Here is a 27,832-nt window from a genome sequence, read left to right on the forward strand (position 1 = left end):
CAGCAGATAGGTGTGGACTAGGGATGTCTAGCAACATCTTAGTCTACTGTCACTACTCTAGACCGATATGTGCCCAGCCAAGCAGAGGATGTCAATGCTGCCTAAGTTGTATACTACTTACTGGCTCCTTAGGTAGTCTGAGTAGAACAATTGGACACCAGGCAATATTATACGGACACTAGATTTTTCTGTATTCTGATCCTTGCCTTCAGAATAAAGCAATCTCAGGCTTTCAGTAAGATTGTGAAGTGTCCTGCCATGGTCTTAAACATTGCAAATAAACCATAACCGAAGGCATTTTCATTAAAACGGCATGTCTACTGACAAATAAATGCTAGGAGACTTGGTTGACTTAAAACAATTGCTATTTTTGGAATGTTTGATTTTCAGAATACACAAATTAAGGGTCTAGGTTGCCTTTTAAAGCTACATGAGTATGTAATTATTTTCTTCTGTTAAATGAGGATTTGACTGTAGAATTAGTCCAACTTTGATACTTCACACAGGTAGGCTCCCAGAAGTTTGACGCCTTGAATATAGTTGTACCTGGAGTAAAACGAACAAAGTTAGATTTGTTCATATATTTACCTACTGCATAACCAGTAAATGACATTACCAAATTTTCATTTTTCTCTTCCCCTTTTTAAATGACCATAACTTCTTTATTTTTCCCACAGACATAAGACTGCTTTTTTTTACTGGACTAGTTGTAACTTTGAATGACACCATTCATTTCACCATATAGAGTAATGGAAAAAATGTAAGTGCAGTGAAATGGGGAAAAACCCTAAAAACGCAAATCCACTTTTTTTTTTTTTCAATTTTATGTTAACTGTGCAGTGAAAATTACCCAAACAACCTGATTCTCCAGGTCAGTATGATTACAGACAAACTAAGAATTTTAACCATTTTAGTGGCTTAAAAAACAAACTGTAGAAAAAAAATAACTTGGTTTATGCAACATTTTCCATTAATTAAGTTTTGCAAAAGCTTGTTTACTGTGTGGCAACTTTTTTTTTTTTTTTTTTAACACTTTTGAAATATATACTATGGCTGCGATCAATGCTTGTATTTTTTCTAAACTTTTTATGCCACGTCAGTTTTGGTGCAAGTTAGGGCAGCTCAAAAATTTTGCTACTTGGCCATTTTTTGACCAGCTTTGAAGCTGGGGCAGGACGTCGGTGTGGCAATGGCTGTTTGTCAAATTTATGATGAGCAATGGTGTTTGCCAAGCCGCAGAACTTACTGTAGAGACTGGAGTAGGATTTGTGGAGAGACAGGTGTATGACACTTGTCAGATGCTACCGATTCATAAAGGCATCCAACACATTTTCTCATTAAGACCAGTGTAGTCGGGCTTTATGGTTTGATGGCTTTTTATTGCATTTTTTGCAATGTTGCAGCAATTTGATTTAAAAAAAAAAAAAAAAAAAGGGAGGGGTTGATTTGAATTTTTTATTTTACTTTAAGAACTTTCCCCCCACTTTCACTTTTCACTTTAAGTTTATAATTCCTTTAGGGAATTTGAATCTGCAATCAAGCAGTTTGATAGTTTATATTATATACAGCAATACCATAATATTGATGTATGTAGTAAAAAACAGTCTCCTAGGGCACCCAGCCAGTGCAGGAGGCCACTCACAGTGCATGCGTGGCTCGTTGATTGACACTGCGCAAGTGCGGCTCTACAATATGGTGCACAAGCGCTGGATTTTTCAAGTTGGATTCAAGTGAGCGCAACCCTGGGAACATGATTCAAATTGTGTGGGCAGCACCAACCGTGAATGAATAAAATGAAGCACATCCCTATGACTAAATGAGCAGGCATGATATAATTATATCAAAAAGTAGTTTATAAGAATAACGGCAATGTTTATTGGGGAAAAAAAAAACAAAAAAAAAACAGTTTTCGTTTCGTTTCGTTGCACATTGCATTACCAACCCACTTGGGACAGCTTTCATGCTAAAAAGGATATGACAGGTTCCCTTTAAAACAGTGTTCACCAACAGATCATGATCTCAAGATTTCCTTAGTTTTTTTTAATTAGCTCTTGAAGACTGGAGATGAGGAACATTGATTTAAACGGATTGTCCAACAAACAAAGTACTTATTAACTAATAGAGCTTGGAATGAAAGTGTTACACTGGATGTGTTAAAAAAAACAAAAAAAACATTTACTGCACTGATATAATCTTATAAATGTGCTCCTGCTGTGTACTGTAATAGCTGTGTCTGATCCTGCAGGAACATAGTCTGATCCCGGGCAGGGGAGGAAGCGAAAGAGGATGTAGACATTACAGGATTGCAGTGGATTCTTATTGTGGTATAAACATTTCCATGCCTGTTTAAACACAAGCAGCAAATGATTCACCTCACAGATGGAATCAGCTGAGATCCCCTGCTGTCCAGTCTGTATACTCTTTTGCATTCTTCTCCTGCCCAGGAGATGTGGTATGATCAGACCATGTTCCTGCATGTCAGATACCAGCCATTTAAATGCTGCAGTCACTACTGCCCCCGTCATCTATCTATGGAGACAATTCCAATCCGCAAGTGTTACTGTACAGCTATAAGCTGTCCAAGTGTAAAAAGGCCTTAAAACACAAGGAATGAAAGAGGAAAGTGCACTTTCATAATCTGATCCAGAAGACTGTCCTCACCTGTTCAGTTTTTCATTCTGAGAATGTGCGCCATCATCTGCCGCTCCGACAGGCAACAACATAACATTCTTTCCAGTTGCTTCTTGGAAAGTTAAAGTTACAGGAATGCTTCCACCTTCTCGAGTCAGGTCCGGTTCAACATTAAACACTGTAGAGAGATTACAATGAGTAGGGACTATGATCTATATAAAATACTCAATCGACACCAAGGTCTGCTTCTATTCAATTAGACCACATTGCATCATGGCTTACCAGCTTTCATGGCTTTCCTTCCAGCTAGGTAGTGAGGGTGGTTGAAGTCTGAGACCCAAGGTTTTCCTCCATGACCCATCGTAACTTTAAACTTGTTAGGACTATCCAACGATTCAAACTGCTTGTTTAAGTAGTCTTCCACCTAAGTAATAAAGGGAAGGAAGATAATTAGATTCATGTAAAACACAAAACATTGCTCATCCACATCCTCGCCCCTCATATCTTATTTTTTTCTAAAAACACAATATTTTAAGGCGACATAAAAGATTTAAGTATATCTTGTTAGAGCCTCTGCTAATGTAACAAATCACAGTTTACTGTAGGTACTGTTGGCATTAGCCACAGACATACATTTTTTCTTTTAATGGCAGAAAAAAAAAAAAATGGTGAGAGTCAGTTTACCGGTCTGAAGAAACTCCCATGGCCAACTCATGTCCAGCACAGATTGTGGTGAGCAGCCACGGCAAACATCAAGCGAAGAAAGGAAGAATCCAGCTCAGGATGGAGCAGGCTAAAATAGGACAAACCTTTATTGGACAAACTTAGAATATCCAAAACATAGCACACACCTGGCACACCAGTGAAAGCGATCGCCTTCACTGGTGTGCCAGGTGTGTGCTATGTTTTGGATATTTTAAGTTTTTCCAATAAAGGTTTGTCCTATTTTTGCCTGCTCCATCCTGAGCTGGATTCTTCCTTTCTTAGCTTGATTTTTTTTTAATGGATTGCTAGATCCCTGTATTAACCACTTACTGCCATTGGACAGGATAGATTGTTCAATGGCAGCACCCCCGCTTTGATGTGGGCTCCAGCGGTTAGCCCGCATCAAAGCCGGGACATGTCAGCTGTTTTGAATAGCTGACATGTGCCCGCAAAAGGCGCAGGTGGAATTGTGATCCACCCGTGCCTATTAACTAGTTAAATGCCACTGTCAAACCGACAGCGGGATTTAACGCGCGCTTCCGACCATAGGGCCAGAAATACATGCACCGCTCACCCCGTCTTGTGATAGGGGGTTATCGGTTTGTCGACATGACAGCCAGAGGTCTCCTTGAGACCTCTATGGTTGTTGATGCCGGATTGCTATGGGTGCCACCATGTGTCTGGCGCTCATAGCAGTGCAGTAATTCTGCTACATAGAGGTGATCTGAGCATCGACTATGTAGCAGAGCAGATCAAGCTATGGCATCTTCTAGCCTCCCATGGAGGCTATTGAAGCATGCCAAAAGTAAAAAAAAAATATAAAAGTTTAAATCACCCCCCTTCGCCCCATTCAAAATAAAATAAAAAAAAAAAAAAATATCAAGCATACACATTTGTTATCGCTCGTTCGTTCAGAATAATAAAAAAAAGGATTAACCCGTTTGCTAAGCGACATAGCGAGGAAAAAAAAAAAAAAAAAAAAAATCGAAACTCCAGAATTACTTCTTTTGATCGCCATGACATTGCATTAAAATGCAATAATGGGCGATCAAAACACCAAGGTTACTTACCGGTAGCCCATGATGGCACACATGAGAGGGGATCCGCCCAGTCAGGACAGGAACCCTACTGAAGATAAAAAGGGCGGTACCTCTCCCTCGCTTCAGTTGGTTTACAGAACATGAGAGGCCTCCCCGGGTTAGTACACATGGTAAAACTATCACCACATTATTTCTAACTAATAAAGCACCCAAACTATAGTGCACACCAAAGGAGTGAAAAGGGGGGGAATATACAGGTACCGTCATGGGCTCTGGAAAAAACGGCTACCGGTAAGTAACCTTGGTGTTTTCCCATCTCCCATGACGGCACACGAGAGACTTTTTTAGAATAAGACACCTTAGGGAGGGACCACCGCTTGCAGCACCCCTCTACCAAAGGTTAGGTCAGTAGAGGAAGATAGATCAAGTCGGTAGTGCTTAAAAAAGGTTGAAGGTGAGGACCAAGTAGCGGCTTTACAAATTTGTTCAATCGATAACTCAGCCTTCTCTGCCCAGGAGGTAGCCACGGCTCTGGTGGAGTGAGCCTTGATGCCTTCTGGAACCGGAGCGCCACTTGCAGAGTAGGATAACAATGGCCTCCCTGATCCATCTGGCAATGGTACTCTTAGCTACCCCGTACCCTTTTCTACTACCCTGAAAGGCTACAAAAAGGGATTGATCTTTCCTCCACTGACTAGTTATTGACATATACTGTAATATGGCTCTTCTTACATCTAATGTATGGAACTTTTGCTCCCCAGGGTTTCTAGGATTGTTACAGAAAGATGGCAAGGAGATCTCCTGAGTCCTATGAAACTTTTGGACTACCTTGGGGAGGTAGGCCGGGTCTGGTCTTAGAACCACTCGGTCATCCAAGATCTGCGTATATGGAGGGCATATAGATAGAGCTTGTAGGTCGCTCACTCTCCGGGCTGATGTTAAGGCTACCAGTAACACAGTTTTAAGTGTTAGTAGCTTTGGTGACAGCTCTAGTAGTGGTTCAAAGGGATCTTTGGTTAAGGCCTCTAAAGCCCCCGTTACACACTGCGATATCGCTAGCAATATCGCAGTAAAGTCACCGATTTTGTGACGTTGCAGCGATATTGCTAGCGATATCGCTGCATGTGATACTTACCTCCGACCGGCTCCCCCGCTGGTAATCTCTGATCGCGCGAGAAGCTGCTGGACCATTCCTCGTCGGCCACTTCCTGCGGCGCTTCCTGCTGTGACGACGAGCAGCGCGTGGAGCCGGGCGGGAGGACCGCCGCGTCTGACAGGTAAGTAGCGATCCCCATCCCCAGCGATGTCGCTAGTGAGATCTGCCTGGGTGGCAGCTCACTAGCGACCACCTAGCGATGCACCAGCGATCCTGACCGCGTCATATCGCTGGTCGGGATCGCTGGTGCATCGCTAGGTGTAACGGTACCCTAAGACTAGGTTGAGGTCCCAGGGTGGTATCTTTGGGATAATGACCGGCCTTGACATGCCACAGGACTTTATGAACCGGGACACCCACCTATTGGCTGCTAAGTTGCAGTTATATAGGGCCCCTAAAGCTGAAACTTGGACTTTGAGTGTGTTAGTGGCTAACCCAATTTGCAGCCCCTACTGTAGGAATTCTAGGATAGGTCCCACTGGAGCTACATCCCCCAAGGGTTCCCCCAGGAAGTCTAGGAACTTTTTCCATGTTCTACCGTAGATTTGGGATGTTATAGGTTTCCTACTTTTCAACAGGGTGGAGACTAACCCTGGAGAGAATAACTGGCGACTCAGTAGCGCCCTCTCAAATTCCAGGCTGCTAGATGGAAGCCCTTCACTTGAGAGTGGACCACTGGTCCCTGGGAAAGCAGGTCTGGAATCTCTGGTAATATCCATGGATCTGTCACTGACATGAGTCTCAGAAGGGAGAACCAAGGTCTCCTTGGCCCAAAGGGAGCTATAAGAATTATTCTCGCTCAATCCTCCCTGATTTTCCTGACCACTACTGGGATCATTATTATCGGGGGAAATGCATAGGCCAGGATGAACTTCCAGGGTATTTGTAGGGCATCTACTGCGAAGGGGTTATCCCTTGGATTCAGTGAGCAGAATTTACTGACCTTCCTGTTGTGTGCGGTAGCGAACAAGTCTAGTTCTGGTTTGCCCCAGGCCTGAACTATTTGTTGGAAGACTTGAGGGTTTAGGGACCATTCCCCTTGTCTTAGGTGCCTGCGACTCAGGAAGTCTGCCTGTGTATTTTCTACCCCCTTTATATGCAGTGCTGTGATGGATAACAGATGTTGTTCTGCCAGCTGGAAAAGTAGATCCGATATTTGCATGAGGCCCCGAGATCTCGTCCCCCCCTGGTGATTGATGTAGGCTACTACTACCTGATTGTCCGTCATGACTCGGGTGTGGCGGCCCTGAAGTAAGGGAAGGAAATGTTTCACGGCTTTTTCTACTGCCCATAGTTCTTTTACATTTGAACCCTGATCCTTTTCTAGCGAGGACCAGGTCCCCTGTATTGAGTGGGATCTCAGGTGTGCTCCCCATCCTGTGGCACTCGCGTCGGTTGTAATGAAGTCCTCGACTGGTTTTTGCCAGGGAACACCGGCTGTTAAAATTCTTTTCTACAGTCCACCAGAGCAGGGAATCTCTTACAGCCACGGAGACATAGTTTGCCCTCTAAATGCCCTTTTAATTGTTTCTGTGCTGACAGAACTTCCCACTGTAGTTGTCAAGTGGTACTGTGTCCACGCTACCGCGGGTATGCATGATGTCAACGAGCCTAAAAGGGACATTGCGTTCCTCAGTGTCATATTTGGCCTTTGTATTGCTGTGCGAGCTAGGCCCCTTATCTTGGTCACTGTTCTCTGGCAGGAGGCAGTGTTGTCGCTCGGAGTCCAATATCAACCCTAGGAAGGATTGCTCTTTTAAAGGGGTTAACCTTGACTTGGGGATGTTTACTATCCATCCTAGGCCTACTAAAGTTGCTATCACTTCCTTCACTTGGTGTGCGCAGTGGGTCTCCGACCTCCCTATTACAAGAAAGTCGTCTAGGTATGGGACAATCACTATGTCCCGGGAACGAAGAAAAGACATTACTTCGGCCACTTTGGTGAACACTCTGGGGGCTGTAGACAAACCAAACGGAAGGGCTGCGTATTGGCAGTGTTTCACCTGTCCTTGAACATAGAGCGCTACTCTCAAGTATTTTCGATAACTCCCGATGAATTGGGATGTGATAGTAGGCATCTTTTAAGTCTATCACTGCCATGAGGCAATGCTGGAACAGGATCTTTGTGGCCGTGTTAATTGACTCCATTTTGAAGGAGCAATTGTCTACCCACTGATTGAGTCTCCTCAGGTTGACTATGGTTCTCCAAGAGCCGCCTGTTTTTTGTATTAAGAAGAGGGGGGAGTAGAACCCCCTTCCTTCTTCTCTTGTAAGACTTGTTTTTGCACTAGTCCCAAGACTTCAGTCTCCAGGGCCAGCTGTTGCTCTTGGGCGTTCCTTCAGGGTGTCATTATAAAGGTATGCCTGGGCGGACGGATGAATTTTATTTTTAAACCGTCCTTTATTATGTTTAGGACCCATGTACTGGGGGAGATATTTGCCCAGGCGGAAAGGGAGAGAGAAAGCCTTCCCCCCCTACCTCCGGCCCGATGTCATTGGGGAGATTTTTTGGAGGAAGTGGAGGGCCCTTTAAACATATAGCCCGATCCTCTCGTTTTTTTAAAGTCCCAGTTTTTCCTATCTCCCGGGGAACGACCCCTGTTAAATCTCCTCCTCCGAAAGGGCTGCTTTTTAGGTTCTCCCGGAAATCGGGGAAAGCTTTTCTTCCTATCCCCCCGCATGTTCCAAAATTTCTTCGTTTTTTCCCGAAGAGGAATTGGCCATCACATGTAATGGAGCATAACTAATGTTTTGATGGTAAATCTCCGGGACACCCTTTAAGCCACAGGGCTCGTCTTGCCACATTTGACAGGCTTGCTGCACTAGCTGTAAATCTTGCGAATCTGCAGAAGAATCCCCTAGCAAAGCCGCTGCTCCATGTACCAGTGTCAGATTAGACAGAATTTCTTCCCTAGGAACTCTATCCTTGATCTGGTCTTCTATTTGTTGTAGCCAGACCATGAGGCCCACGAGCGGTATAGGTACTAGCTATCGCTGGTTTTAATCCACCTGCCGAAGCTTCCCAGATATGCTTTAGGAAACAGTCTGCTTTTTTATTTTTTTATCAAGCGGGTCTTTCAACACGCCAGAGTCCTCTAATGGTAGAGATATCTTCTTTGAAGATTTGGCTACGGCCCCATCAATTTTTGGAACTTTTCCCCAGGTCTCAGAATCCTTTAGCTCAAATGGGTACCTTCTTTTTGATGTAAAAGGTAATCCCCCTGACCTCTCAGGTTTTTTCCATTCCCTGTCAATTAGGGCCTTTATTTTGTCATTTACAGGGAAGGTACGTTTTTTCCTTTCCTCCAGTCCTCCAAACATCACATCCTCTAATGATTTAGGAGTCTTTTCCTCTTTAAGGACCATTGTAGCCCTGATAGCTTTGACCAGCTTTTCCACGTCCTCTGTAGGGAAACATGGACGGCCGCCTATATCGCTGTCCGAGGAGGATTCTGAGGACTGAGTAGAGGAAGAGGAGGTGGAGGGGGACAAGGATCTTTCCCACTCCTTCTGCCCTGGCGAGGCCTCTTAATCGGAATCCCTTCTACGGCTTCTTTTATCCTTCTTTTTAAGGGCTGCCTTTAGGGAACCTTTCACCTCCTGTTGTATTAACGCCTTAAGGCTAGTCACCAAATCAGGAGTTTCCTCCTGTATAGTTTTATTTATACAGTCAGCGCAGAGGTCTTTCTGCCACTGATCTGCCAGCGGGTGTTTGCATAGGCCACATTCCCTATTCTTGGTTTTGCTGCTAGCCTTCCTCGACCCCTAGTGATCAAACAGAGAAAATGGAACCCCGTTACCATAAGGGTGACATTCACGTAGATCACTCACCACCGCTGTCAATCAGGGGTACCCATCTCGGAGGCTCCTCAGATGCACTCGTGACATTTCTTCTGGACGTCTCAGAGTCATGCCGGTCGCGTTTACGACTGCCTCTCCCACCAAATGAGCGGCTGCTCCTGGTATGCTGGCGGCTCGGCCTGGCATCTGGCAAGAGCGCCTGCTGCTGATGATCTTGCCCCACTTCCATTGTGAAGCCTTGGGCATGAGTGCGTCTTCTGTGGTCATCCCCCTTATGTAAGGGGGATCCACTGCACTCTCCTCCTCCTCCGGTTACCCCCACAGCCCCTCCCCTCCTGCCATGCCGCCAGGATCTTCTTTTGCCGGCCGGCGTTTTTTCCTATGGGCGCCGCCATCTTGGATACCTGCGCCGCCTCCCGACGTCACGCGGGCACAGCCCTTCCCAGCGTGCCCTGCATGCGACGTCAGAGGGGCGCGACCCAGAAACGGCCGCTCCCTGACGCTGCTGTGCTGCTCCTGGATGCGGCAGAGGGGAGAGGGCGGCGCGGCAGCCACGGCAGAGCCCCAGGCCGTGCTGCTTCTGCGCCCGCTCGGACGCTAAGCCCCCGGGGGACCCGCGGACGGCGCTTCCCCCTTCCGACGCACAGTGCCCAGGACCCTGCCTGTTCTTCCACGCCGGCACGAGAGAGGGGCAGGTACGTGTTCTTCAGTACACGGGTCCCTGTCACGACAGGAAAACCAACTGAAGCGAGGGATAGGTACCGCCCCTTTTATCTTCAGTAGGGTTCCTGTCCTGACTGGGCGGATCCCCTCTCTCTCGTGTGCCGTCATGGGAGACGGGAAAAGAAAGTATCTGCACAAAAGAGGTATCATTAAAAACGTCAGCTTGGCGCGCAAAAAAAAAGCCCTCATCCAACCCGAGAACAGAAAAAAATGGGCATGCTATGGGAATCAGAAAATTGCGCAATTTTTTTTTTTTTTTTTTTAAAGCAAACTTTGGATTTTTTTTTTCACAAATTAAATAAAAAAGGACCTAGACATGTTTGGGGTCTATGAACTCAATGACCTGGAGAATAATAATGGCAGGTCAGTTTTAGCATTTCGTGAACCTAGCAAAAAAAGCCAAACAAAAAACAAGTGTGGGATTGCACTTTTTTTGCAATTTCACCACACTTGGAATTTTTTTGTACCCATTTTAGAGTACACAACATACTAAAACAAATGATGTTGTTCAATAGTACAACTCGTCCTGCAAAAAATAAGCCCTCACATGGCCATATTGACGGAAAAATAAAAAAGTTATGGCTCTTCCACCTGATATCAGTTATATACACAGAACCAAAAGACAAGCAGAATAAGTGCACCATCCTAATAAAATATAATTTTTGTAGCCATGAATAGTTTTTAATAAGGGTGAATTGGTAGAATTTGGAAAACATAAAATCATAGAATGTTAGAGTTGGAAGGGACCTACAGGGTCATCGTGTTTAACTCACTGCTAAATGCAGGATTCACTAAACCATCTCAGACACGTCTGTTCAGCCTGTTTGAAGACTTCCATTGAAGGAGAACTCACCACCTCTTGTGGCAGCCTGTTCCATCCATTAATCACTCAGACACGTTTTCTTCACAAATAAACATGGATTTTTGTGAGTACTCACCGTAAAATCCTTTTCTCCGAGACGCTCATTGGGGGACACAGAGACTGTGGGTGTGTGCTTCTGCCGTCTGGAGGCTGACACTAAGTATACAAAAAAAGAGTTAGCTCCTCCTCCGCCGCATACACCCTCGCCCCCAGACCGGGCGTAACTCAGTTTAGTGCATAAGCAGTAGGAGAACGCGCCTTAAACTCAGGCAAGAAATTATACGTCTGGAAAAGGGACCACCCTGATCCTTACATAAGGATTTGTATAACTTTAAATAAGCAAAAGCCAACTGGCTAGTAGGGTGGGTGCTGTGTCCCCCAATGAGCGTCTCGGAGAAAAGGATTTTACGGTGAGTACTCACAAAAATCCATGTTTCTCCTTCGTCTCATTGGGGGACACAGAGACTGTGGGACGTTCTAAAGCAGTCCCTGGGCGGGATCTTAGCTCACCCAATCTATGCTATTTTGCGCCCCTGATTAGAGGTGCGCAACTGCTGCCTGGAGAATCTTTCTTCCCAGGCTTGCATCCGAGGATGCCTGGGTATGTACGTTATAATGTTTGACAAACGTATGCAAACTGGACCAGGTAGCTGCTTTGCACACCTGTTCCGCTGAAGCTTGGTGTCGCAGCGCCCATGAGGCACCCACTGCTCGAGCCGAGTGTGCCTTGATCCCTGCCGGAAGCGGCGTGCCACTGATTTCATAAGATTCTTGAATCGTCAGGCGAACCCATCTGGCCAAAGTCGCTTTGGACGCAGCAAGCCCCTTCCGCCGCCCTTCTGGGATCACGAATAGAGAGTCTGTCCGGCGGAAAGATGCTGTCCTTGTCACATACCTCCTAAGAGCTCTTACCAGATCCAGTGTGTGCAAAGCCTTTTCTACCCTGTGCACCGGTGCCGGGCAAAACGAGGGTAAGACAATGTCTTCGTTGATATGAAATGCAGAGACAACCTTCGGCAAGAAGGGAGGAGCTGGCCTTAAAACTACCTTATCGTTATAAAAAGTCAAGAACGGCGGTTTACAAGATAAAGCCGCCAATTCCGAAACCCGCCTAATAGACGTAATAGCTACCAGAAAAACGACCTTCCTGGATAGGTAAGGTAAGGAGACTTCTTGTAAGGGTTCGAAGGGGGGCTCCTGAAGGGCCCTGAGCACCAAGTTCAGGTCCCATGATTCCGTCGGCGCCTTATAGGGGGGTACTAAATGTGCGACCCCCTGCATAAACGTCTTAACCTGCCAGACCGAAGCGACCTTTCGTTGAAAAAGGACCGACAGGGCCGAGATTTGCGTCCTGAGCGAACTCTGAGCCAATCCTGCGTCCAGCCCTGCCTGCAAAAAAGCCAGTACGTTGGGGATTGAAAAAACCAGAGGAGCCACTCCGCGATCCCTACACCAACGGAAAAAAACTTCCCAAGTCCGATGATATACCTTCGCCGAGGAAGGCTTTCGGGCACTCACCATCGTGGCCACCACATCGCGCCTGAATCCTGCCTGTGTTAACAGCCAAGATTCAATGGCCACGCCGTCAAACACAGGGCCCCTAAGTTCGGATGGTAGATCGGCCCCTGGGACAGCAAGTCCGGCCGATCTGGTAGACGCCAGGGTACGTCCACCACTAGCTGAACCAGATCTGCATACCAGGCCCTCCGAGGCCAGTCTGGAGCTAGCAGAATTGCTGGAACCTTCTCTCTCCTTAACTTTCTGATGACCCTTGGAAGCAGAGGTAGCGGGGGGAACAAGTACGGGAGACGAAACTGGCTCCATGGAAGCACCAGAGCGTCTGCTGCGATCGCCTGCGGGTCGAGGGATCGAGCGACGAACCTTTGCACTTTGGCGTTCTCTCTGGATGCCATAAGGTCCACGTCTGGTGTTCCCCACCGTTGGCAGATCTGTTGAAAAACCTCGGGGTGCAGGGACCATTCCCCTGCCGCGACCCCCTGTCGGCTGAGAAAATCTGCCGCCCAGTTTTCGACTCCCGGAATGTGTACCGCTGAAATTACCATGTGGTTCTTTTCGGCCCAACGCAGTACCAGTCCAACCTCGCGCATGGCTGTTTGGCTGCACGTGCCCCCCTGATGGTTGACATATGCTACTGCTGTAGCATTGTCCGACTGAATGCGCACCGGCCGGTGTCTCAGGAAACACTGAAAATGTTGCAGGGCCAATCGTATTGCCCGTATCTCCAGAATGTTGATCGGGAGAATTATCTCCTGAATGGACCACCGCCCCTGGGCTGTGTGACTCTGGAAAACTGCTCCCCAACCTTGCAGGCTTGCATCGGTCGTCACCACCAACCACTGTTCCGGGGGAAAGGGTTTCCCCTGGACCAGAGACGAGTCGCGAGTCCACCATCGGAGTGATCGTCGGACCAGCGGGGACAAATTGCACCGATGACTGAGGGATAGCAGCCTTCTGTCCCATGCTGACAAGAGCGCATGCTGAAGCGGACGGAGATGGAACTGGGCAAACGGGATTGCCTCCATCGCCGCCACCATTCTGCCCAACACACTCATGCCGTACCGGATGGATCTGGAGCCTGGCTGTAGAAGGTTCCATACCCCCTGTTTGATCTTTCGCGCCTTGTCCTGAGGGAGGATCACCAGCCCCCGGGAGGTGTTGAAAACCATACCTAGGAATACGATTCTCTGGGCTGGAACCAAGGACGACTTGTTCCGATTGATCAACCAGCCTAGACGCGCCAGGGTATCCAGCGTGATACTGACATTCTCCTGGCACGCCTGAAACGACGGCCCCTTTACCAAAAGGTCGTCCAGGTAAGGTAGTACCGTTATGCCCCGAGCATGCAGGATGGCCATAACCACCGCCATTATCTTCGTAAAGACTCTGGGAGCAGTGGCCAGACCGAAGGGCAGAGCAACAAATTGAAAATGTCGCCCTCCGATCGCAAAACGCAGGAACCTCTGGTGTGGAGGAAAAATCGGAATGTGCAGATATGCATCCTGCACGTCGATCGAGGCCAGGAACTCCCCTGGATCCATGGCTGCAATGACCAAACGGAGGGATTCCATCCGGAACCGCCTGACTCTGATGAATTTGTTCAGGATTTTTAGATCTAATACTGGCCTTACTGTCCCGTCCTTTTTGGGGACCGAAAACAGGTTTGAGTAAAAACCTTGTGTCTCTTCGCTTTTCGGTACTGGGACAATGACCCCGTTGCGCTGTAGCGTCATTATGGCCTGTAAAACTCTCCGCCTGCGATTCTGTTCCGGAAAGCCGGGAACGGAAGAATCGCCGTGGCGGGAGTCCGAGAAACTCTATCTTGTACCCGGACGATATCAATTCTGCCACCCAAGCGTCGCGTGCCACTGCGACCCAAACGTGGCTGAACCTTAGTAGGCGTCCGCCCACTCTGTCGTCCGTAGGTACGAAGCGCCTCGAGTCATTTTGCTGGAGGCTTTTGGGATCTGGCCCCCCTTGTTCTGGGCAAACGGCCTCGGCCTCTACCCAGCGGATTGGCTCTGTAAGAGATTTGCCTTTCCCTAATCTGACCATCATTTGCGGAGGTGGATGCTCTGGCCGAAGTCCCCCTCCAGGGGTTACGAAAGGGCCGAAAACGCCTCTGTGTCTGCCTGAATGCTGGCCAAGTCCTCTGCTGCGGGAGGAAACTACTCCTCCCCCCTGTGGCTTCTGAGATAAGCTTATCAAGCTTCTCACCGAACAACCGATTGCCCTGAAAAGGCAATGAGGTCAAGGACTTTTTGGAGATAGAATCCGCTTTCCACAATCTCAGCCATAATGCTCGCCTAATGGCGATCGCATTTGCTGCTGCCACCGCAGAACACTCGGCCGCGTCCAGAGAGGCGCTGACGAGAAAATCACTTGCCCCTAAGATCTGATTTGTCACCTCCAAGACCTTCGCAGGCAGGTCTCTGTTTTGGAGGGCATTCTGCAGAGCGTCCGCCCATGAAACCATGGCCTTAGCCACCCAAGTAGCCGCAAAGGAGGGGGCTAGGGCCGACCCCGCTGCCTCATACACCGAGCGGGCAAGCCCCTCTATAAGGCGATCAGTTGGGTCCTTGATAGAAGAACCGCTGGGTATCGACAATAGCGATCTTGACGCTAAACGTGATACCGGTGGGTCCACTACTGGCGACTCCACCCATCCTTTATGGAGTTCAGGAGGAAACGGATACTTAGCTTGCAGCGCTTTTTGCATTGCAAAACGCTTATCCGGGTGTTCCCTATGTTTCTGAACTAGCTCCTCGAACTCCGGATGCGTGGCAAACCTTCTATGCGGTCGCCTGGTCTTTTTGAAGGAGACCTTGTGACCTGAGGCCGTGGACACATCGTCCTCGATCTCTAATGTCTGGTTGACTGCCTCAATGAGGCTGTCCACCGAGTCTTGATATCCCAGGCTTTCTGGATTCCAGGGCTCCTCCTCCTCCTCGCCCTCATCCTGCTCGCTTCCTGAGCTCGGCGACGGGGAACGAGATACCCTAATACCCGCCACCGAAGCCCCAGAGGGTCCGGCCGACGGGGAACGAGCTCTCTTGCTATGAGCTTGTCTGGTGCTGGAACGGCCTCTAACGGTCGGAGGGTCCTGAGACGTGGACGAGCTGTCTTCCGCTGCCAGACCACCATCCTTGTCCCTGCCTGGGCCTTGGAGAGACTCAATTGCCCTTGTAAGGGACATCATAGAGTGTGATAAAGACACCGCCCATTCTGGAGGGTCCTGACCTCTGGGCTCTGCAGCAATGGGGGGCTCCTGGGCTCGCTCCGACTCGCAGGCTTCACAAAATTTACCCGGCTGTGCTTTAGGCAGCCTGACCCCACAGGAAACGCAAACAGCGTATAGGAAAGAGTGAGCTTTCCCTTTGCCAGACATATTGCAAGGTAGGGTAGGAGGAGGATAACCCCTTCCTTGACTACTAGTGCGGCACTCGCAACGGGGTTGCACTTACCCACCGGTAATGTCCCACCTTGCGTCTCTTCCACGGGGTGTGCGGCGTTACTTGCCGGGGCACTCGCACTCCGGGAGATAGGGGGCGGCTTCCGGCCCCACTTCGGCGAGGAAATGCAAGGAGGGGGGCGGGAGGTCCCCGGTAACTGTGCGCGCCCGCCGCTCTCCGCCCCCGGAAGTTAGTGGGCGGGGCTTCCGCCCCCGGAAGCCGGCGGGCGGGCGCGCGGACTCCGGACCTCCCCATACAGCGGGGACCGTGGCCGCCCGCGGGGCTCTGGCCGCACTCCACGTGCGGAGTTCGAGGGAGGGGGGCGGGAGCTCCCCGGTCACTGTGCGCGCCCGCCGCTCTCCGCCCCCGGAAGTTAGTGGGCGGGGCTTCCGGCTATCCCCGGAAGTCGGCGGGCGGGCGCGCGCTCACGGATCTCCCCATACAGCGGGGGCCGCGGCCGCCCGCGGGGCTCCGGCCGCGCTCCGCGTGCGGTGTTACCCGCCGGGGGCAGCGCTCACGGATCTCCCCGCCGGGTGAGAGGCGGACTACCTGGTCCCGGCCTTTAACAAAAGGTGAGCCGGGCCGCCGAGGGGGCTCTCTAGAGGTGCTTCTCAACCCCATCCCTGGGCAGGGAGGGGGAGGCTACTGTACCGCTCTCCGCTTCAATCCCTGGCTTACCTGCGCCTCCAACTCCACCCCTGGACTCACTACCCAGGGGTGGTAGGGGCATTTCCACGTTGCAGGAGAGAACAACGTGGAGGATCACCCACACGTGCTCGCCCGTTGGGGACGATGGGGAAACCGCAATCCTCTTATCAGGATGCGTTGCCGCCTCTTTACAAAATAAAGAAGAAAAATGGTTGTCTGGGGAAAAGTCCCAGATGTGTCCCTCGGTGCGGGAGAGAAACACGTGGAGGGTTACTCACACGTGGTCGCCCGTTGATGATTTGGGGAGATCGGACCCTCTCTATAGGATCCGTCGCCCCTGTCTTATCTTCATAGAAAAAAAGGAAAAAAAAAAAAAAAAAAAATCTAGTCTGGAGCTCCAGACTGCGTGTGCCTCCATCAGACACTAAGCAAAAAACTGAGTTACGCCCGGTCTGGGGGCGAGGGTGTATGCGGCGGAGGAGGAGCTAACTCTTTTTTTGTATACTTAGTGTCAGCCTCCAGACGGCAGAAGCACACACCCACAGTCTCTGTGTCCCCACAGTCTCTGTGTCCCCCAATGAGACGAAGGAGAAATATAAAAATGATGTAACTCTTTTAGAGGCTATAACACAAGACCATCTTTGCGCATGTGAATTTATAATACAGAAGTTTCCTACCTGTTTCTTCACATTATCTGGAGTCATATGAGGCACAAGTCTTATGGAGAATTTACCGATGACTTTTCTAGGTATGACCGTTTTGGCTCCACTTGCAGAGAAGGCACCCTCAATACCATGGAGTGAGAGTGATGGGAATCGCCACCTGTGCATCAATATCTGTTCCTGTGAAAGAAACAATCCACACGTGTCTATACTGGTCAACGTTTTACCTGGGGCAGAAGATAAGGAGGCAGCTACAAATCAGGAGTAAGTGACGTGTAAGTATTAGTTTCACATCACATTTTTGCCATAGATGTTGAGGCAGCCAATATTTATCCCAATTGTAGTATACTGATGAGAACAGAATGCAGGATCACTATATAGTGAAATTCTTTTGACATGGACTTTACAATAGAGGTCAATGGCAAATACAGTCAACCATACAGGCACCTCGTGGCTTCTTTCTGCAGGAGTATACAGGTTTCTCAGAGTTAGCAATACTATAATATGGTGTGAACCAGAGCTATGATTTTTTCCCCCCTTTTCTTCCCTTACAGTGAAGTAATATCGTCTCAAATTCGCTCTTCTCTCTGGGCGTGTGGTAGTTCTTACTGGTGTAAATCTCCTCCAAATAAAGAAAGTGACCAGTGTATTGGGCAGCTTTCTATCTTAAAAATCAAATTAAAAATAAAACTATTCAAAAAATATACATGAAGACAATGTCTTCTACATTTTGATAAAGCCCAGTACCTTTGATGTGTGTAGGAGTTTACTAGTGCCAACATCTTTAGCAAATTCCTCAAGATCAAAGTCAATAGCGTCATAAATTGCTTTCTCATCATTTGAGACAGGTTCCACAGCTTCATATATTCCAGGAATAAGGATTTTTCCCTTCTTGTCTATTAAACTGCCTTGGGAGAAAAAAAATAAAGAAAAATTAATGGGACATGCCTACATATTCCATTCCATTTTTCAAAGGAGAAGGTATACAGGTATATGTAAAAAAAAAAAAAAAAAAAAAAAAAAAAAATTGAAACACGTATGATGATGGTTTATCTATGACCTATAAGAAGCATGCTATAAAGGTGTGGGAATCTTTTTATGCTTTAGGAGATGGCTGTACACTATCAGAAAAGTGTAAAGGTCTTTGTAAGCTTTTTAGGTAAGGAATTATTAAAAGCCTACCTAGTAGAAAAACAAGATCAGTCATTGCTTCATGGACAGAACCTCCATACACCCCTGAGTGAAGATCTTTGTCACAGCATTCAACCTACAAAGGAAAAAAAAAATATCTTCTGAGTGGATAGAACAAAAACAATGACACCAGTCTTCCCCCTCCCTAAACATCATGTCTCTGATCACATGTTGACATTTCTGTAGAATCTATGACAAGTGAGATCAACTGTGACTCATTATACCCATTAGATGATTAGACCATGATGGTAAAAGTGCCTTAACATCAGCCATATTTACTACATTTTGTAGTGTCCCCTTGTTCGGATTCTGTTGGGAACCATTAGGATTTCTTATACGATCTGCATTTTATTTTTCAAAACTTCATTTCACTTTGACAAGTTGGAACAGGTCATATTTTCTGCCTAGCATCTAGCTAAAAGTCTGCAGAACACACTCTCCCTCACCACCAAGGTGAGTACAGTCTACACTTAAAATAATAAAAATAGTAGGGAACCACAAAACAGAATATAGAATGACCATGCCTCATTCATCACCAGCACCTCACTGATGCCGTAAGAGGACTGGCATTCCTCTGAGATCTAAGCCTCTGGACCAGTAGTTGGCCATGCTCCACCATATGACATGAATGTATCGGATCACTTTATAGTCTATTAAGGAGACAGCACAACAGCTAAATCTGAGGCACCACATTTACAGTTGTGCAAATCTTGTCACCATTCCTCACAGGAGTTACATAATGGGAAGACATACATACGTACATAAAACAATTGCCATTCATGATAACTTAATTTACTAGCAGATGACATGGTTTTACTTGTATCTTGCATGTTAGCCTCTGTGGATTACAGGGCATCTTTATAAGCAAAGAGGCTAATGCCACTACATACCTCAAGAAAAAAATAGCAGATGCCACGTAGTCCATAAGTGATACATGGCTTATTCTTTCCTAGCCAGTAGTTATCCGAAATGCAGATGTAATCCACATCCTTGAAAAATGTATCTTTACGGGCAAAGATTAAGTCATCCAGGCCTTCTGATCCTGACTCCTCCATTCCTTCAAAGCAGAATTTGAGGTTGACAGGAAGATCCTTTGGAAGAATACATATAGTCAGGTTTTCAGCTCATTTCCATACAATAACTAGTTGTAGTGACCGAACTAACCGAATCCTCCACCACCGGTAACCCTTATGGTAGAATAGGTATGTCTATGGTCACAAGGGCTGTTTGATGTGTTTACGAGAACAAGTGCTACTGGCAGACAGGTACTGTAGCAAGGAGATCTAATGTAGATCTACAGTCCTACAGAAAGGAAGGGCTGTGCCATCCATATACCCTAGTACAGACCCTCCGATTTAGCATTAACATCCCCTACTTAAGGCAAAATGTGAAATACACATTGATGTCACCACAACAATAACAGCAGATTACTGAAAAAAGGCTAGAGCCAATATGGAAGTTTAACACCTTAGATGCCACAGCCACCATAGTTACCCCATCACCCACCCCTCCAATGTGAGTAAAGCCTCATATCTGCCATATTTGTACTCCTATGGCAGAGCTTTATAGGAGACCACTAACATGATAATACACAAGTGCTGCACAGTATTGTACAAGTGATCAAGTGATAAAGTGTAGTTTACAAAAAAAAAACGCAAGCATGTATTGGTCACCTTATGTGTAAGCAAATGTAGACACGTGTGTTTCAAGGGGTTGTCTGGAATTTAACTGAACCTATCCATGAGCTGGATCAACAATATAAGAATACTGTAAGTGCAACACATGGCAAGCAACCGCATCTACTCCGGTAGTGGCCAAAACTAAGCAAAGTACAGGGCAGAACTCCAGAGCCCATTCTCTTGGATGTCTGATTTGCATGTGTTGCCAGTAATTCCACATTCACACAATCAGCTTTTGGAGCGTTTTTTGAGGTTGCAGAATTTCTGCACCCATTTACCGTATTTTTCGGACTATAAGATGCACTTTTTCCCCAAAAAGTTTTTTGGGAAAACGGGTGCGCGTCTTATAGTCAGAATGCACAGTACTTACATTTAGTGTGGTGGCAGCAGGAGTCGGGTGATTCTTCTGGTGGTCCTGGTCAGACACTGCAGGGCAATGATGGTGCAGCGGTGTTCGGTGGTGCCGGGGACTCCAGCGTTATTTTCTGAAAGCCCGGAGCCCCGCACTTCTATTGCCTTAATGCTGTGGCCTCCGGGAAAATGGCTGCTGGAGGCAGTGCATGCACAGGTTGAGATCTCGTCTTCGAGATCTCAATTTGTGCCTGGGGAATCAATCTGGCCTCTGGGAAAAAGGCCACTGGAGGTGGCACATACGCAGATAGAGATCTCAGCGCCGAGATCTTAATATGCGCATGCGCCGCCTCTGGCGTTCGTGTTCTCAGAGGCCACAGCATCGAGGCAATAGAAGTGTGGGGGCTCCGGGCTTTCAGAAAATGTCGCCCGAGCCCTCCTCACTACCAAGCACCGCCAAACCAGGCTGGGATGTGAGCAAGAGCATTGCCATGCAGCATCGGACCACCGGAAAATTTGTCTGACTCCTGCTGCCGTAAGCTGAATTCAGGACTGTAAGACAGACCCCCCTTTTGACGAATTTTTTTTCAATTTTCCTTCTGAAAATTTGGGGTGCGTCTTATAGTCTGAAAAATACGGTAAATTCGATTACTTGTGGTTGTGTGCTTTTTTTTTTTTCACATGCATTTAATAGTGTTTTTGACACTACTTTTTTGTCTTTTTGAAGTGTCATGCTTTAATCAAAGCTGCTTTGTTTTAGATACTTCCTGGTATTAGGAAGATTACAGGCTTTTTTATGTGTTTTTGCTGCGGAAACACGTGCATTTCTTTACCTAGGGAATTTCTGCAGCTACTGCAAGTCTATGGGGAAATGTCACACAGAAAACTACCTTACCAACACAGCACCCATAGAAGAGACTGGCGACTGTGCACACTGGTCCGCCATGGGCACCCAGCTTAATGTTCCTACTGACCAAGCAGCACAGTGCTCACAATCCAAGATGATCGGATGTACTATAATGACGCAACAGTTCTAGCAGACCGACTACGGCAACAGAAGTTATTTGAAAGTGCAGTTTTCAATATATATATATCCGTCGGGCAATAATAGCAGATAGGGTTTAATCACCAACTCCAGAGCAGTTACTGTTTCACCTGCTTTGTTTGCTGATAGGCCTCGATGCAATTTAACCAAGCAAGCACAGGACCTTTGTCATCTGTAGAACCTCTCCCATACAGTTTACCTAGACAAAAACAAGTCCAAGATTAAGATAATGTAGTCAGTCACTGAAAGTCCCATTTATCTGCAACAATAAGGACAGTGTAATATACAACTTCAGCCAGTATGTTATCTTAAAGATGTGCAATTAGGATCGTCAGCACGTTACCAAGTGCAAAGGTGCAGAATAATCCAAAGATCATGGTGTCACTGCAGACAATTGCCAGCTCTTCAGTCAGTGCTGAGTGCAAAGTGTACCAGTGACCCCATCTAAAGTAATAAGCAGCAGACAGGAAGGGAGAACATGCACAGCCATTCTGCTGATATACATATACACTTACAGAATCTGCATCAGTCAGGGCAATTTTCTGAACATTATTGGTCCGAGTGCTGTCTTTTTCCATGGACGGCACTCAGATCGAAAATACAGTCATGTAAACGAGCCCTGAGGTTCATATTACACATCTGTCTTTCACAGTCTGACACAGCAATATATTCCCACTGGCCACAGGGCTCCTGACCCGAACTAGTCAGCTTCATTAGCATATACGAGACTGTCAGCGTTCAGAGGCTCTTGGCCGATACAGAGAAACAGGGATGTAAGACTATCTCAAGAGAGAAACTGACCAAAATCAGAGGCGTATCTAGGGGGATAAGGCAGGGTATGTGCCCCAGGCACAGCCAGCAGGGGGCACTATCAGGCCACCTCAGGTGGTGGTCCAATGCGTCTCCGGGGACAGCATTTTGCGACCCCCCCCCCAGACTGAGCGTTAGCTGTTCTGGGCCAGGTGTAAAGCTGACAGCCGGCTGAGAGAAGGTGCAGTGTGCGGGCTCCCAGTGATCAATTGTACTCACAGCTTTTAGACGGGCCAGGGCAATGTCAGAAGCGTGATCGGGTTATGTCATGTGATCACAGCATTGATTGATGTCATTCGCCGGCACTCAAACAAGATTTGTGGCAAGTACTCCAGCAGGGCTGAGGACACAGTTAGTGGAACAGGTGGCGGGGAATTGAGGACAGTTTGGGGAGCGGTAGAAATTTGGACAGTATTAGGAGCAAGGGACAGGATGGGGGGCATGTGTGACTCAACAGTATGGGGAGGGATGGGTGCAGACAGTATGGTGAATGGGGGAACAATGTAAGGGCACAACCAGGAGGGTGGAGTGTGATGAGGGGGCACAGAATAGAGACTGGGCTCTATAGGGGGGACACATGACCATCCACTCTTGCCACAGACAAGTGAAAATCCAAAAAGTGTGCAGTGCATGTGCTGTGAGAATTCACAAGCCTGCAGTCACCTAGAGTGATTGCAGACTTTCATCTCAAACCTGTCATTTATAAAATAAAGTCTTCTAGCCAATCCCAACAGCGTGCAATATACTCACTGTCAGGATTTAGCTCTGCTCGCTAGTTCCAGCCACTTCACTCATGCGATTTTCATTCTTACGGTCCTCTGGCAACATGCTTCTCTTCCTGCTTCTCTCAGTTTTACACTGAACATTAAGAGAATTAGGAAGAGCAGCTTGTCGGCACATGACTAAGTGTGCAATTCACATGTGTGCTTGGGGGGAGGGTTCCAAACAGAATTCCTGTGCCAGAAAATCTAGATATTCTGCAAGAAAATGTGGCACACCATTGGTTGAAAACTGAACAATTTTAAAGGGAATCTGTCACCTCATTTTGGCGGGCTGTGTAAATGACTTGTGCCCGGTCCGATGGGCGGTCTTTAGGCTCCTTTCCTCCACCCCTCCTTGGCCGCTGTTCGCAATATTTCTGGGAATTTCCGTACTTGTCCTCCATATTCAGCACATGCGCATTGCAATCTGGACTCGCGCAACTAAGGGCAAAGCCGAAAAGCATTAATGCGCATGCATCGGTGAACTATGTCCCGGAAGTATTTCACTGTGTTCTGGGATACAGTTCACCAGCGCATGCGCAGGAATGCTTTTCGGCTTTGCCCGCAATTGGGCAAAGCATACTGTACATGCGCGAGTCCAGATTGCAATGCGCACGCACGGAATATGGAGGACAAGTACAGAAATTGCCAGAAATATTGCGGACAGCGGTCAAGGAGGGGTGGAGGAAAGGAGCCCAAATACCGCCCATCGGACCGGACACAAGTCATTTACATAGCCCGCCAAAATGAGGTGACAGATTCCCTTTAATGGCAGTCAAGATATACCTCTGCCAAAATGGAACCTTAATACCAGCACTTGCATTGAAAAAAAAAAAAAAAAAGTCAGTGGTGGAAAGGTTTTCCTATGAGGCAAAATTGCTGCAGACATGTCCAAATCAAAATCCACTAAAACAAAGTAAGCGAGCGCAAATCTCCCAAATGTGAAAGGTTCCAGGAGCCAGGATATAAGGAAGCATTTGGCAGTGTAAAAAGGCAAAATGATGTTCAGAGGTTACGAAGAGGTAAAGCCATAGGAGGGGATGTGTGGATTCTTTAATTCTGACAATGGCTCTAACTAGAGTAATTTTATTTGCTGACAGCATAAATATGCAAATAGTAAGTAGAAACCAGACAAAAAATAAAAAATAACAGAACTGCAAGATGTGACTATATGAAAAAAAAGCAGTCAGCTGAGCTTCAGATGTGCGGTCTCAGCCATTCATGCTCCCCCAGTCTGTTATTTGTCACGGTTCCCCCCCAACCTCATTACAACACTATGCCGGCAAAAGGTAGACTTAGCTATTTCTGTGAAGAAAAAAATACCCTAAAGGAAATGAAACTTTGGAGCTTCCTGTTATTTTGCATTTGCACAATCATTCTCCTGATCACCATTTTTAAAGGACCATGACAGGAAAACAATAAGAACTGTGGTGCTCACCGTCCCTTTCTTCCAAGACAAAAGGCTCGCTGTCCCATCCATCTTCCAGAGCTGCGGGCTGGACATCCAGATGTCCGTACACACACACCGTCTTCTTACCAGGATCTGAACCCAGTTTGCCCAAAACAATGGGAGGGAGAGGAATTTCTGAGCCATCTGGGAGCTAGGACAAACATTGTATAAAAAATAATGATACATATTACTAGATCAGCTACATTTATGTGATACTTTCAGCTTGTAATCATGGTGTCTGGACAATCACACAGCAAACAGTCACCTTCCCTATTCTCACAAACCCTGCAGAACTGCCATATTACATCTATAAAGAGGTATGGCAAGAGCACCAACAACATTTGTCACAAGTAAAAATCCATTTCTGTCCATCTGGCCAAAGCTCAGCAGATCCCACCTAAGAACTTTGGGACCAGCCAACAATCTTATCTATGGCCAAGTTTAATAAAGAACCTCCATGTACCTCCGATGCTGGAGGACCAGATTCTAGAGAAAAGGGAGCTCGTCAGTTGCCTACTTATTGATATGAGTGTGTCATTAAAATTATGTCCATCTTCTCACTCACATTAGTCAAGGAGAAACTAGAACAAATGCTGAGGCGAGCCAGGAACACCTAGTAATAAGAATGGCACCATGCCCTAACCTTTACAGGTAGCATGACTAACACCTGGAGTTCTTCATACTCGATATGTAAAAAGCTCAGTTGGTAGTGCTATAGTCTCAGGGGTCTGGTATGGACACAAGGCTCTACATAATTAGGACCAGAAGTAAACTATCATGATTCCACCAATGTACAGTAGAATTCTACAGTGTTAATTGCACAAAAAGCTGATGGTGCGCTGTCGCTTTACATTTGGAAATACGGGTGTACCCAACAGACTGCAGTGACCCGCTTTTACGTGCTGATGGTAAATAATTGCTCCCAATGACAGGCACAGTCAGTTTACAGAAGGACAATTGCAAAACTGGCAGTAAAACAAGTCTATTATACCGAGTGACTGTGTATGGCAAATATTCAGAGGGTTACACTGATAAGGTAAACAGGGCAGGGCGGTGTATTTCTCATCATATGGAAATTTGAATCGATTTGCAAAGGCATGTGGTGTGCAGAGATTACAGCTATGCTAGATAAGCAGACAGAGGAGATAAATGGCATAATAGAAGTTATCAACACTTCTACAGACTGATCGGTGAATATTAAAATCACATCAAGGTGGCTCAGTGGTTAGCACTGCAGCCTTGCAGTGCTGCAGTCCTGGGTTCAAATCCCACCAAGGACAACATCTGCAAGGAGTTTGTATGTTCTCCCCGTGTTTGCGTGGGTTTCCTCTGGGTTCTCTGGTTTCCTCCCATATTTCAAAGACATACTGATAGGGCATGTAGATTGTGAGCCCCATCGGGGACAGCGATGATAATGTGTGCAAACTGTAAAGCGCTGTGAAATATGTTGGTGTTAATAATAATTTTTATTTATATAGCAACACCAAAAAAATGATCTGGAGCACATATTGATGTAAGTGCCTTGCGCAGGTACACAGTCACACCGCGGCCACTAAGAAACATAACCTTGGATAAAAACAAGAGGAATAAATATCCTGCAATAAATAAGTCAATAGTAAATAACATGGAGTACTTAGTTGATGCGGTTTTGATCAAGAAAGTATATAAGTCATCCTACCACAACAAGGTGAACCCACTCAGGATGGTCCTATCTCTAAAGTAAAACCTCTATGTGACATAAGGTCTGAATAGATGTGGGCAGAGTTCATACACCTGCCCGTGGAAAGCTAGATTTTGTCACATATGTATATGAAGACTTTCCACGGGCAGGTGTATAAACAGTCAGACCTGGGTCCTGCTCTGCCTACAAATGCTGAGGCCTGTTGCCGCATCCCAAGTGGGTTCTGGTGTGGGCCTCACTACTGGAATCCCCAGAAACTGCCAGGAAGAAAGGTGAATCCCTCCTTTACTCCTGGCTGCAGACTGTGGCTGGGTTTACTTTAATAGAACGGCAGGTGGCACTTGCATCCTGATGCAGCCTAAGCCACTGACCATAGAAAGACAGCCAAGAGCTCAGCTGTCCTCGATTTTCAGCAGTGCAAAAAAGTCCTGAAAGTCCTAGCAGCTGTCTTGCTGCCAGCAAAGATCTGGGTACACTATTGTTTTTATTGTACTCACATATAGTGCGATTACTTTCACAGCCATCATCGCTGGCTCACAATCTAAATTCTCACATCTTTGGTTTTCTGAGAAAACTGGAGTAGCCAGAGGAAATCTAGGCAAACAAGTGGAGAACATACAAACTCCTTGCAGATGTTGTCCTTGGTGGGACATTAACCCAGGACTGCAGCGCTGCAAAGCAACAGTTCTAACCACTGAGCCACCGTACATTAGCTGAGAGATTCATACCATTCCAAATGGAATACCCCTTTAAGTGAAAAGCCCGGCATATTCAACAGGAAAGTAATTGCACAGCTCATCATAAGAGCTCATGCAGACAGCCATATTAGCGGTCCGAGTGCAATCAGACAACGCACCGGATTGCACTCCATTCAATGTTTTAATGTTAGTCTATAGAGCCATGCACATGTTCGATTATTAACTTGCCCAAGGAAAAAAAATATATCTGTATGCCTGAATTTGATCAGATATATCACACATGCACAGGCCCGGATTGGTAATATAACCAACCGGGCATTTTCCCACTGGGCCGCTGTCATGTGGGCCGTGGGCGGCAGCGCCCGATCTGGCCGCTTGCCAGCTGATGCGGCCACTGGCCTGGCTGTTGCTCCTGCCGCTGGCCCTCTGCGGGCACGGCGGTTATAGTTTCCAACGCTCCAGCACTGCAGGGAGATAAGCCGCCACGCCCCCTCCCACGCACCCCATCCTCGCCGTAGCATGAGACCTCCCCCCCTGCAGCCACTCACAGTGTCGCTTGCCTGCTCTCTTCTCTGTTCACAGGACCTGTGATGAGGTCACAGGAGGGGAGGAGTCAGGGGTCACATGATCAGGAGCCTTTGTCCAGACCCCTGATCATGTCACCCCTGACTCCGCCCCTCCTGTGACCTCATCACAGGTCCTGTGTGCTCAGCCTTGCCTCTTGGTGTCTGCAAGACTCTGCTGTGCTGTTGTCATGGTGCTGGATGAGGTAAGTATGTGTGGGGTCAGGAGGGGTTTACAGGGTAGCTGTAGCAGAGCTGTGTGTGTACGAGGTGTACGGAGCGGAGCAGTGTGTGTACGAGGTGTACGGAGCGGAGCAGTGTGTGTACGACGTGTAGCGGAGCAGTGTGTGTACGAGGTGTACGGAAAGGAGCCGTGTGTGTACGAGGTGTACGGAAAGGAGCCGT

General features: G+C 47.3%; 1 protein-coding gene across 1 annotated transcript in view; it reads right to left on the minus strand.

The window, feature by feature from the left end:
* Positions 1-347: 347 nt before the first annotated feature.
* The window catches only part of LOC141082672 (cytosolic non-specific dipeptidase-like), a 29,670-nt gene continuing 2,185 nt past the window's right edge, over positions 348-27,832 (minus strand). The window contains exons 3-11 of the mRNA XM_073566623.1: positions 24,474-24,636; positions 21,575-21,663; positions 19,280-19,480; positions 18,381-18,465; positions 17,946-18,106; positions 17,214-17,378; positions 2,914-3,055; positions 2,662-2,809; positions 348-546 (exon numbers count right to left, since the gene is read on the minus strand). Coding sequence (XP_073422724.1) covers positions 480-546; positions 2,662-2,809; positions 2,914-3,055; positions 17,214-17,378; positions 17,946-18,106; positions 18,381-18,465; positions 19,280-19,480; positions 21,575-21,663; positions 24,474-24,636 — 1,221 coding nt within the window. The 3' untranslated portion in view covers positions 348-479. The remainder of the gene's footprint in view (positions 547-2,661; positions 2,810-2,913; positions 3,056-17,213; positions 17,379-17,945; positions 18,107-18,380; positions 18,466-19,279; positions 19,481-21,574; positions 21,664-24,473; positions 24,637-27,832) is intronic.

The sequence above is a fragment of the Dendrobates tinctorius genome, unplaced genomic scaffold (genome assembly GCF_039654945.1).
Source record: "Dendrobates tinctorius isolate UK_male_01 unplaced genomic scaffold, ASM3965494v1 ptg000004l, whole genome shotgun sequence".
NCBI lineage: Eukaryota > Metazoa > Chordata > Amphibia > Anura > Dendrobatidae > Dendrobates > Dendrobates tinctorius.